This window comes from Podospora anserina, chromosome 3 (assembly GCF_000226545.1).
Source record: "Podospora anserina S mat+ genomic DNA chromosome 3, supercontig 2".
NCBI lineage: Eukaryota > Fungi > Ascomycota > Sordariomycetes > Sordariales > Podosporaceae > Podospora > Podospora anserina.
The window spans coordinates 2,676,389-2,690,739 of NW_001914856.1; the positions used below are offsets into that span (position 1 = coordinate 2,676,389).

At 53.6% G+C, this 14,351-nt stretch overlaps 4 protein-coding genes across 4 annotated transcripts; 2 read left to right on the forward strand and 2 right to left on the reverse strand.

Moving 5' to 3' along the window:
* Positions 1-1,996: 1,996 nt before the first annotated feature.
* PODANS_3_9470 (uncharacterized protein) lies at positions 1,997-4,566 on the reverse strand (the record flags this gene model as incomplete). Its single annotated transcript, XM_001909721.1, has 2 exons — positions 1,997-4,433; positions 4,475-4,566. 2 exons carry the CDS (start codon positions 4,564-4,566, stop codon positions 1,997-1,999), a joined length of 2,529 nt encoding a protein of 842 aa, XP_001909756.1.
* Positions 4,567-6,525: 1,959 nt separating this feature from the next.
* On the forward strand, positions 6,526-8,028 carry PODANS_3_9480 (uncharacterized protein; the record flags this gene model as incomplete). Its single annotated transcript, XM_001909722.1, has 1 exon — positions 6,526-8,028. The coding sequence occupies one exon, from the start codon at positions 6,526-6,528 to the stop codon at positions 8,026-8,028; it is 1,503 nt and encodes a 500-aa protein (XP_001909757.1).
* A 2,801-nt stretch (positions 8,029-10,829) lies between these two features.
* PODANS_3_9485 (uncharacterized protein) lies at positions 10,830-11,585 on the reverse strand (the record flags this gene model as incomplete). The annotated part of the gene is made up of 2 exons (XM_001909723.1): positions 10,830-11,214; positions 11,269-11,585. The coding sequence occupies 2 exons, from the start codon at positions 11,583-11,585 to the stop codon at positions 10,830-10,832; spliced, it is 702 nt and encodes a 233-aa protein (XP_001909758.1).
* Positions 11,586-13,546: 1,961 nt separating this feature from the next.
* On the forward strand, positions 13,547-14,251 carry PODANS_3_9490 (uncharacterized protein; the record flags this gene model as incomplete). Its single annotated transcript, XM_001909724.1, has 1 exon — positions 13,547-14,251. The coding sequence occupies one exon, from the start codon at positions 13,547-13,549 to the stop codon at positions 14,249-14,251; it is 705 nt and encodes a 234-aa protein (XP_001909759.1).
* Between the last annotated feature and the right edge of the window lie 100 nt (positions 14,252-14,351).

Consider the following 14,351-nt stretch of genomic DNA (forward strand, 5'->3'; position numbering starts at 1 on the left):
AAATGCAGGGACCTGGTTTGGAGATTATTTTGGGTGGTGTTTAGGAAGTAAAAACCGACGTAAGTAGGTAGGTGGATGAGAACTGGGAAAAGGTTGGGTATCATTCTGGGAGTCGGCAAGGTGAGTTGTTGATTAACGAGCAACCAAAAGAACTTCTGGAATATGTGTGAGATTACTACACTACGACACTGCAAAGACAACAGTTCAGCAAGCCGTTGAGATTTAGATTACCTACTAACAAATTGGGAACTTTTGGACAGAGACAGAAGCGAGCGAGAAACGTCACCGTACCATGCCCATCCTACGGGGAGGGGAGCCATCGTGTGTGTAAGGCAAGGTATATCTATCTTGGCATGGGAACTTTACACACAGTGTTACATACATACCACCAGACACCGAACCAAACACCAAAGAACAGATCGCCTCCTGCTCGTTCTTTCTTTCTACATTTCTTCTAGCGCAAAAGCGCGATTTCGGAATCGCGGAAGGCGGAACGGGCAGCATCGCATCGCATATCGAGGGTTATCGTCACATTGTGAGATGCTACGTTGGGGTTGTAGTGGGTGGTATGGGTCTGGGCGTTACCACGGTTCGCTTAATGGGCTTTGGGGGTTTGAGGCCGGATAAGGCCGAGTGAGCAGGGCGGCGGGTTGAAGTTGGAGTGGTGATGGATGAGTTGTGGCGTATGGGTGAGAGAGGGGAAGGATGGGAGATCTTTGGCGTTGTGTCGGGAGGATGGCGAAGTCACGAGCTGGAATGTGATGGTTGGGAGGTAGGAGTGGTGATATCTGGTTGGGTTTGGGAGGTAGGTTGCTGTTGAGGGGGATACGGGGCCACAGAGGAAGGTATGAGGGCATCATGAAAGGGACCAAGAGATGACCTTAACAGGCTACTGACACAAAGCTGGAGACTGGAGTCTTCCTGAAAGGCTTTCTCTCTGAACAATACCTTCTGCTGACATTAACAGGTTGAGAAGAGTCTTTGATCACAAGTCTTGGTGCTCTCAACCGAGATAGACACCGGGCAACATTGTAAATGACACAAGAAGCTGATCCATGCTCTACGTCAAAGAAAGATACGACAACCTCTGGCGCATTGGCAGACTTTCGAGATTGGCGAATGTGTTTGTTGAGAAGCACGCCTTCTGCCACAATGTAGACTTCCGCTTATTCCTTCTGTCTTTCTACCTGTATGGGCTTATAGCTATTTGGGCATTGCAAGTAGCAAATAAAATCTGGTGACAGGCTGTGACTCGTTACGCCCTACACTTGAGATACCTTGAGCTCGGAGAACGCCAGATCTGTTTGACATCGCCCGCAACTTCCGGCAGTGTTTTCTCCTAAGCCTCCAGGTCTAATTGAGCAAACTACCGCAAGCCAAAAAATATGTGCACCTACGTTCAACGACTGGGCCTCGAGCTATTAGTAGACTTTTGTGTTGCTTGACTATCTCCTCCAAGGACGTCTATCTGCCAGGGTTTATCTGTCAGTCAAAACCCTCAATGAAGGATCCCATCAGTCAGGTCACTGCAGGAATATTCTGTCATCGTCGAAACCCATTACAGAGAGTACTGAGTCTCGTCGTCTGCTCAGGCCCCTTTCACTAAAAAGTCTCGATCCAACTAGGTGAGCCGTCTCACAAGTCTAAGCAGCTTCGTGATACCTCCCCTCTATTACAAGTCCAGTCACAGCAACAGGTCTGTTTCACCAGGTTAGGTAAGACTTCCATAGAAAGCTTGCTTACCAAGCTGGTACACAGAGTTTCCCCAATCGCAACGGCGGCAACTCTAACCGGAGGAAACAATAAACGGGACAACATAGGACAGATATATATATCAAGGCTATGTGTGCTTGGCCTCAATATAACATCGTCAGGATTCTCAACACCCTGAAATGCTTTGCCGCTGGGTACTATCACAACAACAATATGCAAGACAAAACAAAGCCAAAAAACCATCATATTCTAGGTAAGGTATCATAAATCGCCACCCCATTTTCTACTCCGGAGGGGCCAAGCCCGTCAACCCCCCAGCCAACCCTTGCATCCTCCTCCCCAGCAAATCATCCGAACTCGCCAACCTCTTGACCAAACCCCCATTGTCACCATCGGCCCTCGCCGTCCTGACTCTTCTCTTCTTCTTTTGCCCCCCCGAACCAGAGCCACTCCCGGACCCGCTATCCGCCCCATCACCCGAAACCGTAACCTTTGGCAGTTCCTCTGTCCCATTAACCTTCCCATTCGTCAAAACCGACGTAGTCGACGCCCTCTCCCTCGTCTTTCCAGGAGCAGCAGAAACAGCAGGGCCCGGCCGCGACCTACTCATCCTCATCTCCAGCCCCCCATCGCCCTCGGTCCCATCCGTCACAGCCGTCGCCCCGCTATCCCTCCTCCCCCTCTGGTGGTGTGGCGTCCGGTTGTTCATCTCCTGAGTATGAACCCTATACTCACCCTCCTCATTCCTGCTGCTTCCCCTCCCCCTCTCTTCCCTCCTCCTCCTCCGTCTCTCCCCCTCTCTAAACCCCTCCTCTATCCAACTCCCCGTCTTGTCAAACAACCCCCATGCAGGCGGGTAAACAGAAGGAAACTGTAAAAACCCATGGCTAATCCCCGGTATGAGCGTCACTTCCGCAAACGCATTCTCGTCGAACCCTTCTGTCAACGCGTCAGTGTCGCGGTATTCGTAACGGGTGCCGTTGCTGGCCATTTGTGCCGCCTTGACGCGGCGGAGGCGGCCGGCGAAGATGACCGTGTCGTCTACCAACGGGTCTCTCTCCCCGGTCAAGAAGTAAGTTTTGGGAAAACGGGACAGCAGGACGTCTGGACACAAAATAGGACACAAAAGGTAGTCTTGGCTGAAGTCGGGACGGTTGTGAGGGCCGACGTAGAGGATGATCATCGCGCGCATCATTTCTGGTGTTAGGACTCTGTCGTTGAAGTAGGAGATCATGCTTGACATTGCGAGGCGGGTTTTGAGGGGGGAGGGGTGGTGGGAGGTGGATGGCTGTTTCTTTTTGCCGGAGGAGGCGGTTTGGTCGAGGGAGGTGGAGGAGTGAGGGGGTGTGGTGGGGAGGGATTTGGGAGACAGAGGCAGGGGAGAGGTAACCGGGGGGAGGTGGAAGGTTGTCGATCCGGCGTGGGCGTATTGTGGTGCGGGAGAGAGACACAGTTCCCGGTTGCGGAGGATAGCATGTTCGTCTGGGTTGAGGTTGGCGGGGTCAAAGTTGACGGCGGTGGAATCCGAGTCCGGAAGGGTACCCGAGCTGATGTTGTTGTTGTTGTTGTTGTTGTTGTTGTTGTTGTCGTTGTTGTTGGTGTTGTTGTCGGGTGTGCCGTCGTCTTCGTCGTCGGATTGGTGGGGGGTGCCGACGAGGTCGTTGTACTGCATTGTCTTGCGTTGGAGGACGCGTTTGTTGGTGCCGCGCATGCGCCGGTCTTTGATGAGGGCCATTTGCTCGTCGCTCATCCAACTGCCGATGTTCATGTCCAATGCTGGGTAGAACAACACCAAAGCTTCGGGGATGGGGAGGTCGGTTTGCCCTTGAAAACGCCGGATCGGACTGCTGCCGCTTTCGGTGATCATAATCGTCATTGCCGTCGCCAATGTACCGCCGGCGCTGTCACCAGTAATGACCACCCTGGGAACCTGCTCCCCGCTCATTCCCACGCACCTCCCCTTTGACCTAATCAACGTGCAGTAAACATCATAACACTCATTCAGCGCGTACGGAAACGGGTACTCGGGCGCCTTTTTGTAATCCAAACTCAAAATCGGCAGCCCCGTCTTCGCCGCCCAAGCAAACAGCTTATCGTCATTGCACCTCGGATCCATAGCCACAAACCCACCCCCAGGAATATCAAGCACAAGCTGGTTATGTCCCTGCTCCTTCAGCTCGCTGAGCGGCCCGTCAAAATACAGCCACCCCTCCACCGGCTCCTTATAATCACTGGTACTCGGCCTAGGTATCCTCACCTGCCTAGGCGGCCACTTTGTCATTCTCGGCCTGACCAACCCCTGCAGCGTCCTCAAATAAGGGGACTCGACCCCCTTATTCCAGCTAACCCTCAGATGATCGACAGTGATATTCCCCCTGACCTTTCGCACCTTTTCATCAGCCTTTTCTGCCGCCACCATGTAAAACAGCGAGAAGACGATACTGGCGGCGTCACGGAGCCATTTTGTCTTGATGGGCATGGCGGTCCAGAAACCTGCGTCTAGGGCGGTGAGGATCCAGGTGGCACGGAAGTAGGTCGCGTCGTACATGTTGGCTAGGGGGTCGGGGGAGGCGAGGCCGACGAGGGTGGAAAAGTTGCGGGCTGAATAGAGGTAGAGCATGGTGATTGTGAGCGTTTGCCAGAAGGTGAGGCGTCTGGAGAGGCATTTTGAGAAGAAGCGTACGATTGGGGGACCGTTTTTGTTGCCTCTGTTTGGGTTGCTATTAGCAAGGTGCTCTGTTGCAGGGCAGAGAAAACATACTTGAGGAGGTAGGCTGTCCAAAATGCCAGGACAGCCAGAACCTGTAGACGGCGGGACTTGACGGATGGTCGCCCCAAGACGTGGTCAATCATGGTGGCGGTTGAGTGGTGGTGGTGACGGCCACCTTCACCGTTGACCGTTGGACGTTGTGTGTTTTGCTAGACAGTCAGACGTTGAGCGGCTTGTGGTGCTATCACGGGCGTTGGAGATTGGAGATGCGGCTTAAGGCGGTTCAAGGGATGGTGGTGTGGTTGCTGACAAGAGACAAGACACAAACAAAGACAAAGTGAAATCTGAGACAAACAAAGAGTTCAAGTTTCGTGGGAAAAATGGTAGGAAGTTCTCGAGACAGTCCGTCAGCAAGGAGCTAGTGTACAAGATAGAAAGGATAGACACGAGATGTGTGTCGAACATGAAAAAAAAGAATGAGAAAAACGACCTCAAAATGGCACATGGCCTGTCCAGCTCCGGCGGTCTAACCTGTTCCCATCTCTGGTTTCCGAGAGTCCAATGAGCAAGAAAAGCACAAGCGGAAAAAGCGGAGGTTTGAACGGGTGACGGGCTGTTTCGTTCCAGGCACTGTCCGCACGAATCATGGCGTCACGGGGTGTCGCTGCTCTTGATCATGCTGAGCTGAGAAAAGGCGGTGCTTTTGGCATGTGATTCAGCCAGGAACTGGGGGCCAGCAGCCTTGTCCATTGCTTGCGTGGGGGTGGGGTTTTGGGGTTGTGCGGAACCCCGACCGAAACCCCGCAGCCACCTCCACTCCCGTTGATTTGCATCGGTTTTTTTGTCTGGGGAAATGGAGTTCAATGCTTCTGTGGACATGGGGAACCTGTTTTCTTACGACTTCGATTATCTGGGCATTTGTCTGTCTTGAATGATTAACAGCCACAGAGGTAGAACAAGGGTTCATATTTGGTGCCGACAGCCATCTGCAGGATCAAGTGACGCACAGTAAAAGAAAAGCCGTGAAATCCAAGACACCGACTGCATGCATCGCCGTCAGGGAACACAGCATGTGCCGACTCCGGGGCAGCTTTGGTTGGAACCTGGCGCCGGGAATCTTGGCTTGGGTGTTGCACTGACAGACGGACCAGTCCTGATTTGGGGCTAGGGCAATGCTTCTTTTTGCTTGTGATCGAGTGTTGGGTTCGTAGTTGTGATATTCGGGCACATTACGACGAAGGCAATTGCAAAGAAAGTGGCAGAAGATCCATTTGTCTGACTGAAAAAGAAGTCTACTGAAATGAGACATCACATGGTGATACTTGAGCTAATCCAGCTTGCACTTGATCTTTCGATAGCTTCGTGTAGCGACAGGCAGACAGCAACTGGATTGTTACTCGAGTCGCAAGCATGTGACTGTGTCTAGGGGACAGGCATATCTGACAATTCATTCTCTTGTGAAACCCAAGTTTAAGGCATCTTCAATAATCACAGGTCAGGCGGTGAGGCTTCTCTTCCCAATGGCTCAGCAAAACCAAGCACACAGTGAAAAAGGAAAACATCAAAAATTGCGACCGGGACGGACCCGAAGGCCAATCCATGACGGAGAACTCCTCGCTGTGCAATGAAGGCTCCCCGCCATACTTTGAGAATTTCTTGATCCTCCCAAAGTCAATCAAGGTAAGTATGAAGAAGAAAAGAAAAGAAAAGAGGAAGAGGATTGGGCGGGAGGGGAGCCCTCCATATATACTCAGGTGTCATGGGTCCGTGCACTTCTGCAAATCCCCAACAGAGTGCGAAATGTCCGAGCGCCCTGTGGATGCCAGCTGGTGAACCGTGCCCTGAGATGAGAAAGACTTCCAGCTGGCAACCTCTTTTGTCTGACCTCATCGGCAGAGGTGGCAGCTCCTTGCTTTGCGCCTTCATCGCCCATCCGCCAGGCCATCGCACTGCACGTCACGCAGCGCAGCCATGCCCGTCACTAGCAGAAATCAATTAAAGAATCATGCGCTGACGCGGACACGATAGCGCCCGCCGCCCGACCCCAGTCACCCCCTATCCAACTTCCACACAGTCGTTATCTTTCCTATCCAGCAGCCACCATGGCCCGAATGTCCGCCGCCTCCTTTCTTTTCGTCGTCGTTTACAACTTTTTCTACTACGCCCTATACCTCGTCTGTATTGCCTTTCTCGTCGTCACCCCCGCCGATCTAATCCAGCAAGCCTTCGCAAAGAAACAAAACTGGAACATCTTGGTCGTCACTGTCTGCTACGTCGTTACTGTGTTGGTCATCTTCTTTATCTACGTTACCAGAATCTACATCAGCCGCAGTGTTCTCTCGTCAATACCCAAGAGCTGGATACCCATCGACAAGGGCGATGTACCGCGCAGTGTCAGGGAGATGATTGTGGAGGGGCTGAGCAGGAGCGCTGCCATTGCTTACGAGGCCAGGCCGAGAGTCCCGCACCCAATAATACAACCAGTAACGACACATACGGGAACTGTCGAAGAGAAACAGAAATCCAGCTGGAGGGGAAAATGGAGGAGTAAAAGCAGTGGAAGCGGAGGGGCCGTGTCTGTCATTGAGGGAGGAGACGCGATTGGTCTCGAAATGGGCATGCTCCCTGATCAAAAACAGCAGCGTGCCGTATGGGGAGACATTGAACACCCTGGATGGTCATCACCGGTATCAACGGGTTTGCCCCCGAACCTGCAGTACTCGACCGTTGTATCCGAACTTCCGAATCTTATCGAAGCCAAGGCGCTCACCCTTGCGCCACCGGATCCAGACTCACGTACCCTGCCTCCAACACTTGACCCAGAAGCTGTCGCCATGTTGCAAAGGCCAGAAGGAGTAGGACTCAGGGAATACTTGGGTCTGTTGACCGAGATGGGAGTTCTGACGGCATCACCGACGACAATCGATTTTTTGTCGCAGTATGAACGAGCCCGATTCTCAGCCAGACCGCTGACCGGTGACGAGTTCCGAGAGTTGATGCATTTGTTTGCTGAAGTTTTGAGAAGCATGCAACCTTTTGATCCAGCCCTCGCTTATGACGATTACGACGATGACTCGTTTGATGATGGAATCCCACAGGGAGAACGAGAAGGCGAACAGACACAGTCAGAGAGTGATATTGATAACGATGCGCCGAGAGGAACCAGTCCTTCTAGTGCAGGGCAGAGTTTGCATTCGGGCTTGGGTCTGGGGATAGGGATTGGTCAGAATGCCGGTGGTGATAACGACAGTCTGGGCGGAAAAAGCTCCAGTGCCTCAACGACATGGAGTCAGGGTCGTGGTTCAAGACATCTGAGACCTGGGATGGGAGTGCGAAACTCATCTGCCAACACCTGGCTGTACCAGACTGCGCCAACAACGCCAAAAAGCACCAGACATGCTGGAGTGTCCGATTCCAGTGGCGACAGTGACGCAAACTCGTTTGCGCAAACCAGACATCCGTACCAAGTTGACGGCACCAGCGGCAGTGGCAGTGGAAGAAGTGTACGATCAGTAGGAACAAACGGAAGCGGAGGATCAGTCATCAGGCTGGCTGCCGATGGGGATGGAACAGACTTGCCATATGTGTTTACCGGTGTGAACTGAGAGAGTGCTGCTTATTATGTAGGATTATGGGACGAAGCAAGGCGTTTTTGGTAGGACTATGGTTAGTAGATGTAGGATCTTTTTGACGTAGTATATAATGATAATGTATTTCCAGGTAATTACTCCTGATATCAGGTTTGATGTTCATGATGCGCCACATGGAAGACAACAAGCCACTTTTACATCAGCAAATATCCGGTTTGCCAAGACAGCCACCCCCTTGTGCCCCCACTTTTGTTAGGGAAAAGGGGTAAACAAAACATGGGGTTGCTATGTGAGGTTGTGCTACGGGCGGGAGAGACTAAGACATTACACAGCATTGTTGAAGCGACATAAAAGGTTTAGGGAAGAATGATGAAGGAGCTGTTTGCTTAATGAAACTAAATGTACGTGGATAAAGCATGTTCGATATCAGATGTGTCATGGACAGATGCGAGGTTGGAGCTGACTGTGTGATTTTTGGGGCGATATTGGGAAGGGAAGATTCAAAGAAGTCTGGTGAAGTCGCTTGAGGGGATATGTGTAATTTGTCGGTAGGACAGAAAGCTGTCTTGCAGCTGTTGGGAACAACTCTTGTTAGGACCGGTACTGAGACGCATTCCGACTTCTTACAAACAGATTATAACCACACGACTAGAGAAACTGCATCTTCTCACCCAAGAGACCACGGGAAAGTACGCCGCCTTTCTGCTTCCTCCCAGCGTAATCCCAACTCAACCCATATCCCCATGATTGCTGGGACAGCAGGAAATTTACACTCGAGGTCTCGGACTATCATACTCCCGTTTAACGAATCCTCCTTTTTCATCCCCGAGCTTCGCGACCCTGCCACTGCCCAGACCTACCTGGGGTCGTTTCGCCACGAGCACCGACAATACCTCCAAGGTAACAAAGGTTACCGTTAGGCCATGGCAAACATTCACCATTACCGCTCTGGAGCCCCTGCTCTCGTCGGATAGGCCTAGGGCGGAAATCCCGCTCCCGGGCGCTCCCGAACGCAGGCTGCCAGAAGGGACCAATTATTATGAAGCTCGCCGACGGGACCTGTACAGTTAGACAGGAGCTTCTCGACACTGTAGTACCATCCACACCACGGTACGATAACCTCAGACGCTACCCCGCGGCCGTCCCCGGAAATCCGAAGTCCGGCGGTTGGGCTTCGAACTGGAGAAGGATCTGACGATGGGGTTAGTTCGTGTTCTGTAAGAGGGGGAGTTTGGGAAGGAGGGTGCAGTGGCGGGGTCGGGTTTGTAGGTGACTTTGGGGAGGGGATGGTGAGATTGATGTTGTTTCGAGGGGTGATGTGAGGGGGTTGGCTGGGATTGAGGTCAATAGCTAAGAAAGATGAGGGATGGGGGGAAGATGGTGTTGGGGTCGGCTTAAATCAACGGGATACTGGGATTGGACTGGAAAAAGACTTTGTCTGAGCTTGTCTAGTAACAACTGTGGGGCTTTTATGGCTGGATCGGGACTGTTGATAGGGCTTATGGTAACTTTGTTGGCTTTTTACGATTATACGGAGCAGGTTTGTTTTTTACTGTTTTAGTCGAAGGGTTTTTCTTTTAGTAGAATCTGCCGTTATAGCTGTTCCTTCCGGATTAAAGACTATGCAAGTCCCACCTCAATCTTCTCCTTGCGGCTGCTTATACATCATCTCTTTCCCTTTCAACCTTTTCTTTGTGATTTTCTTGTCGCAGTTGCTCTTGTTCGATGCTTCTGTCTTTGGTGGGTCTGGCTTCAATGGGCCACTATCTGAGCAAACAAGAACTTAAAATTACCTCGTGCCTTCGGCACAGCAGTTATCCTGGGAGGTTATTCCTGTTGTTGAGTGAGGGTACCAAGCCCTGTACACTGATGTGAGCGACATATCGCCTTGACCACCCAGCAGCTTTGGTGTATCAAAACCTCGACGGCTCCAATATGACGCCTGAGTCTGCTGACGATTTAACTCGAACATGGTGTCTTCTGGCATGTGCTTCCGTCGATAATGTTTGAATTCCGTGACCCATAACGGAATTGCGGTAATACCTGATGGTAGTCTGGTTCAGTGGTCTGAACAGTTCCTCACACTCGTTATCTCGGCGATCTGGAGCAGCTCAGCACCCTCGGTTTGATTGTAATGATTTCCTATGTATCTTGACGTCCTGATTCAACTGTTGCTATCCCTCCTGTGTATTCCATGTGTGCACATCTCGAGTCTCATGTCCGTAATCACCAGTCCGCTGCTCCATATTCCCAGCTCACACCACCCACCGCCGGCCTCTCACCTCCGGCCATCACCAGCCCCCATCCCCAGTCCCCATCCCCAGTCCCGCCAGCTCCTTCCCGCTTGCCTCAGCCGCTGTGAGTCACCCTCCTCAGCAGCCCCAGACCCGCTCAACACCTGGCAACCACCCCGGCACCCTCCCCGGCACCGGCGGTCAATCCACACCGGCTTCCGGTCCCACAATTCTGGCCACACTGTCGCCAAACCGGAGCTACCTCCGAAAGTTTCCGCCGGTCCTCCCTCCCTCTCTCTCTTCTTCTTCATCCGCAACCAAAAAACGACGCCGGAACCGCCGGCACCACCAACCACCACCCACCAGCGACGACATCCCCGTAAGTATCTTCGCTTCCACGCCCTGCTCTTGATCAGCTGGGACCAAAATATCTCGTCTGCTAACGCTTCAACTTTAGAAGAAACTCGAATAAAAAATGAGCGGGCAATCCCCCACCGGGCGCGAGACCTTCTCGCTGCTCCCAGCGGCCGCGGGCTCCCCCTCCCGCAGCGAGTCGACTCCCTCTCTCTCCGGGGAGGAGGCTCAGGTGCTCGAGGCCGTGGCCATTTCTGTTTCTCGGCCTCCTGCTGCTGTTGTTGTGACTGTTGGGATTGCAACAAGGGCGGTGGAGGCTGGGGAGCAGACTGGTCCGTCGGCCGCCGAGGCGGATTCTGACTCTGAGACGCTCATGGGCGAGGAGGAGGAGGAGGAAGCTGAGGCGGACAGCTCCGGGTCGTCTTCGTCGGGGGGCGCTGCTACTCGCAGTAGCTTTCTGACTCCGGGGTGTGACCAGGGGATTGGGAAGGTGCTCGAGGATTTGAGGAAGGCGGAGGAGGCGAACAGGCGGGAGTGGGAGGAGAGGGGGAGGGCGAGGGTGGAGAGGGAGGAGGAGGTGAGGAGGTTGACGGGTAGGTTTTTTCCTTTTTCTCTTTTTGTTTGATTTCATCGTGGCTTTCTGGATTTGGAACGAGTCAGTTTTGACTTGGGCTTTTGTTGCTTTGGACTCGGCAAAGTTGCCTTGGGGTGGACGAGCACACTCACCTTGCCTTTTGCTTTTTGTTCCATCTTCGAGTCTGGTCTCAATCCCGGCAAGTAGCCTTGAGATGGAAGAACACACATACCTTTCCTCATCCTCGAGTCTTTGGCATCGGCCTCGTGCTCAGATGGTTTGGGGCAATAGCTGGACTTGGACTTGGTCCAAGCAAGGTTGATTGCTCGGGTTGCTCTAGCATCATTGCTCTTCGACAGCATGGCCGTTTGATGCTTGACCCTTTGGCTTTCCCGTTCCTTTCTTTTCATGTTTCTTCCAATTGTAGCCGCCGACTTGACTTTGATTCAAGGTTGGTTGCTTGCTCGGACGGTGTTGTTGATTGTTGACTAGGCGATCTCACCATGATCAACTTGTTTCCCTTGCCTTTCGTTCCATCCTTCTCTCCCGAGTGGGTGGATAGCTGGTTGGATTTCTGTTACAGCTGTGTTCCTCTTTTAGTTAGGATATAGAAAGAAGATCGAAGTCAGGATGAATGGTAACGTCACTTGCACAGAAGAGAGAACTGCGGCGGTGGTTGGGTGGCGTGCTGGCGTGGAAGTTGAGACGGGTGAGCCGGTACGTGAACAACGACAACAATGCCTGCAGTAATTACAGTGCAGGCCTAGGGAGCAGTCACTGATGGGACAATAGGTGGTGGCAGGGAGCGCTGGGGTGGTGGGACCGCAAGGGTCTGCCTTAAAAGACGACCTCGACGCTCCTCGGCAAACACTCTCCTCTTCACAACCCGGCGAAGACGAAGCGTGAGTGTCCCGACCTCCCTCCCGCCCTTTTGACTCGATCTTTTTGCTAATATCACCAAGTAACAACATGGATCCAAGAGAGACCCGTCGCCAACTTGTTGGCAACCTCAAGGAGGCCACGGCCAGGCGTGGTAAGTTCAGTTTGCATGCTCTTCACTCTGACACCCATCCCCAGCCCTCGACCATGGCGGGACCTTCCTCTGTGTGGTCGCCCTCTGAACCCCCCTCAGCCTACTGCCTTGTGGAGCTTGGACCACCCGAGAGCTCAAGTGAGTTTGAGAGTATTCTAGCTGTTTTTCTCGCGGGGCTTTGGAGAGTTTCCCTTTCTCTCTTCATCACCAACAGCCCAAAAAATGGACGGCCGCTTCGAACAGAACGTCACCAGCGGCATCCTTTCCCTTGCCGCTGGTGACGATGACTTCACCCGTCACCGTCCCGACCCCATCAACGTCCAAGCCGCCCAGGCCCACGCTTCTCGTTCGGGTTCTCAACGCCCAGTCGCGGTTCACAACCCGCCTGAGGCTGCGGAGAGAGCTGATAGAGGTCACTTACCCCCTCCCCAATCTGTTGTCTTTCACACCTTTGCTGCGACCTTTTCACCCACTGTTTGCTCGCTCACCCTCCCCTCTTCTTTTTTTCTCTTCTTCCCTTCTTCACTCAGCAACAACACAACGACTTGGTCAGCCTGCTAACATGAAGCCGACAGACAACAACAACGAGATGTCCCAGACATCCGCAGCGGAGGGCTTCGGCCGAGTCGGTGGCCCTGGGGAGCGCCCGGGCAGCATAGCTGCCTCGTCTGTTTACTCAGACGACCTCGCTCGCGGGGAGGGTCAATCTTGGGGACCCACTGGTGATGACGCAGATCCCTTCACTGCGTCATACACCAACGAGGAGGGGGAGCGATTCCCCTCCGAAATTCAACCGCTCCGGGTTGGTCTCGCTGACCAACCCCCTTCCGGCCTGAAGCGCTTTTCAGCGCTTCAAAACTACTCGTACCCGGCGACGTCCGCTCGCCATCAGAGCATCCTTCGGGATTACTCCGCCTGGGCGGCCGAGCGCGGCCCTGGGCATGATGACGGTATGAATCGTCCATCTCATTTCATGTTCTTTTCACTTTTCATCCCGGTCGCTCCTCCGAATTTCATTTTCGCCAACAGTCACTAACAAGCTTTTGGGCAGAAGGGTGGTCCAACTGGGACTACGAGGAGGCGAGAGCCAATGATCTTCGGATCTATGGCGAGGAAGACTCTGGCGAGGGTCCTTCCGGCGAGCAGTCAGACTCTTATGAGTCTATTTACGCTTGCTCCTCGCCCGACCCCGGGAAAGTCTCTCCCTCGGGAGAACCCCAAGCTCTCCCCCAGCCGACGAGAGCTCACCAGCACCACCAAGAGTCAGCTGACTCTTCTCGTCTTCTTCCTCCCCGCGCCGACCTCCAAGGCCGGGACGACTCACCGCTCGACCAATACATGCCGGTCGAGGCCCAAGCCGGCCCCTCTGCGCCTCGGCGCACGGGCACCAAGAACCTCTTCGGAGATGGCGGTTGGCTCGCTGATACCAGCTCCTCCGCGCAGCAGACCCCAGCTCAAAAGAAGCTGGAGAAGATCGCCGGTCCCAGGAGGAGCCCGAACAAGCCCAAGTCCCGCTTCCTTGGCGGCTTCATGAAGAAAGCTCGCGGGATCGTCGAATCACCCTCTCGCACCTTCGGCCCCCCGCTTCGCCGCTCGCCAGCTTCGATGCCACAGCCGCCTCGCAGTGGTGAAGAACCTCCCACCCCGCCACCCCACATCCCTCGCCAGTCTCAGCTCGTCATCTCCCTCAGCCCTCGCGAGCAATCCCTTATTTACTGTGAGCTCGACTTCGCCATCGCCGACGCTCTCAACGACTACATCATGTCGCAGTTCAACCTCGGCCGAGTTGATCATGCCACTATCAAGAAGACCGCCGACGAGTGGGCCAAGAAGGGTTTACCCAAAGTCAAGGGCTTCCGCTACGACGTCGACACCCAGTTGTCCATCCTCCGCGCCCATATCGAGCAGTTCAAGTTCTACGGTCAGGCCGCCACGACCGTCCCGTCCATGCTCGGCATCATCGACACCATGAGGACCACGGCCCGCGAGATGCGTCTCCGCACTTACTGCGTTCCTGATGTGGTGATTAGCAAGTGGCTCTAGGACATCACTTCCTTCTTCGCCTTCATCTCAGTCGAGCGCCATAGAATCGACCTCCTCCAAACGGCCAAAGCCTTCTTTGAATCCTGCCGCGCGCGTGAAA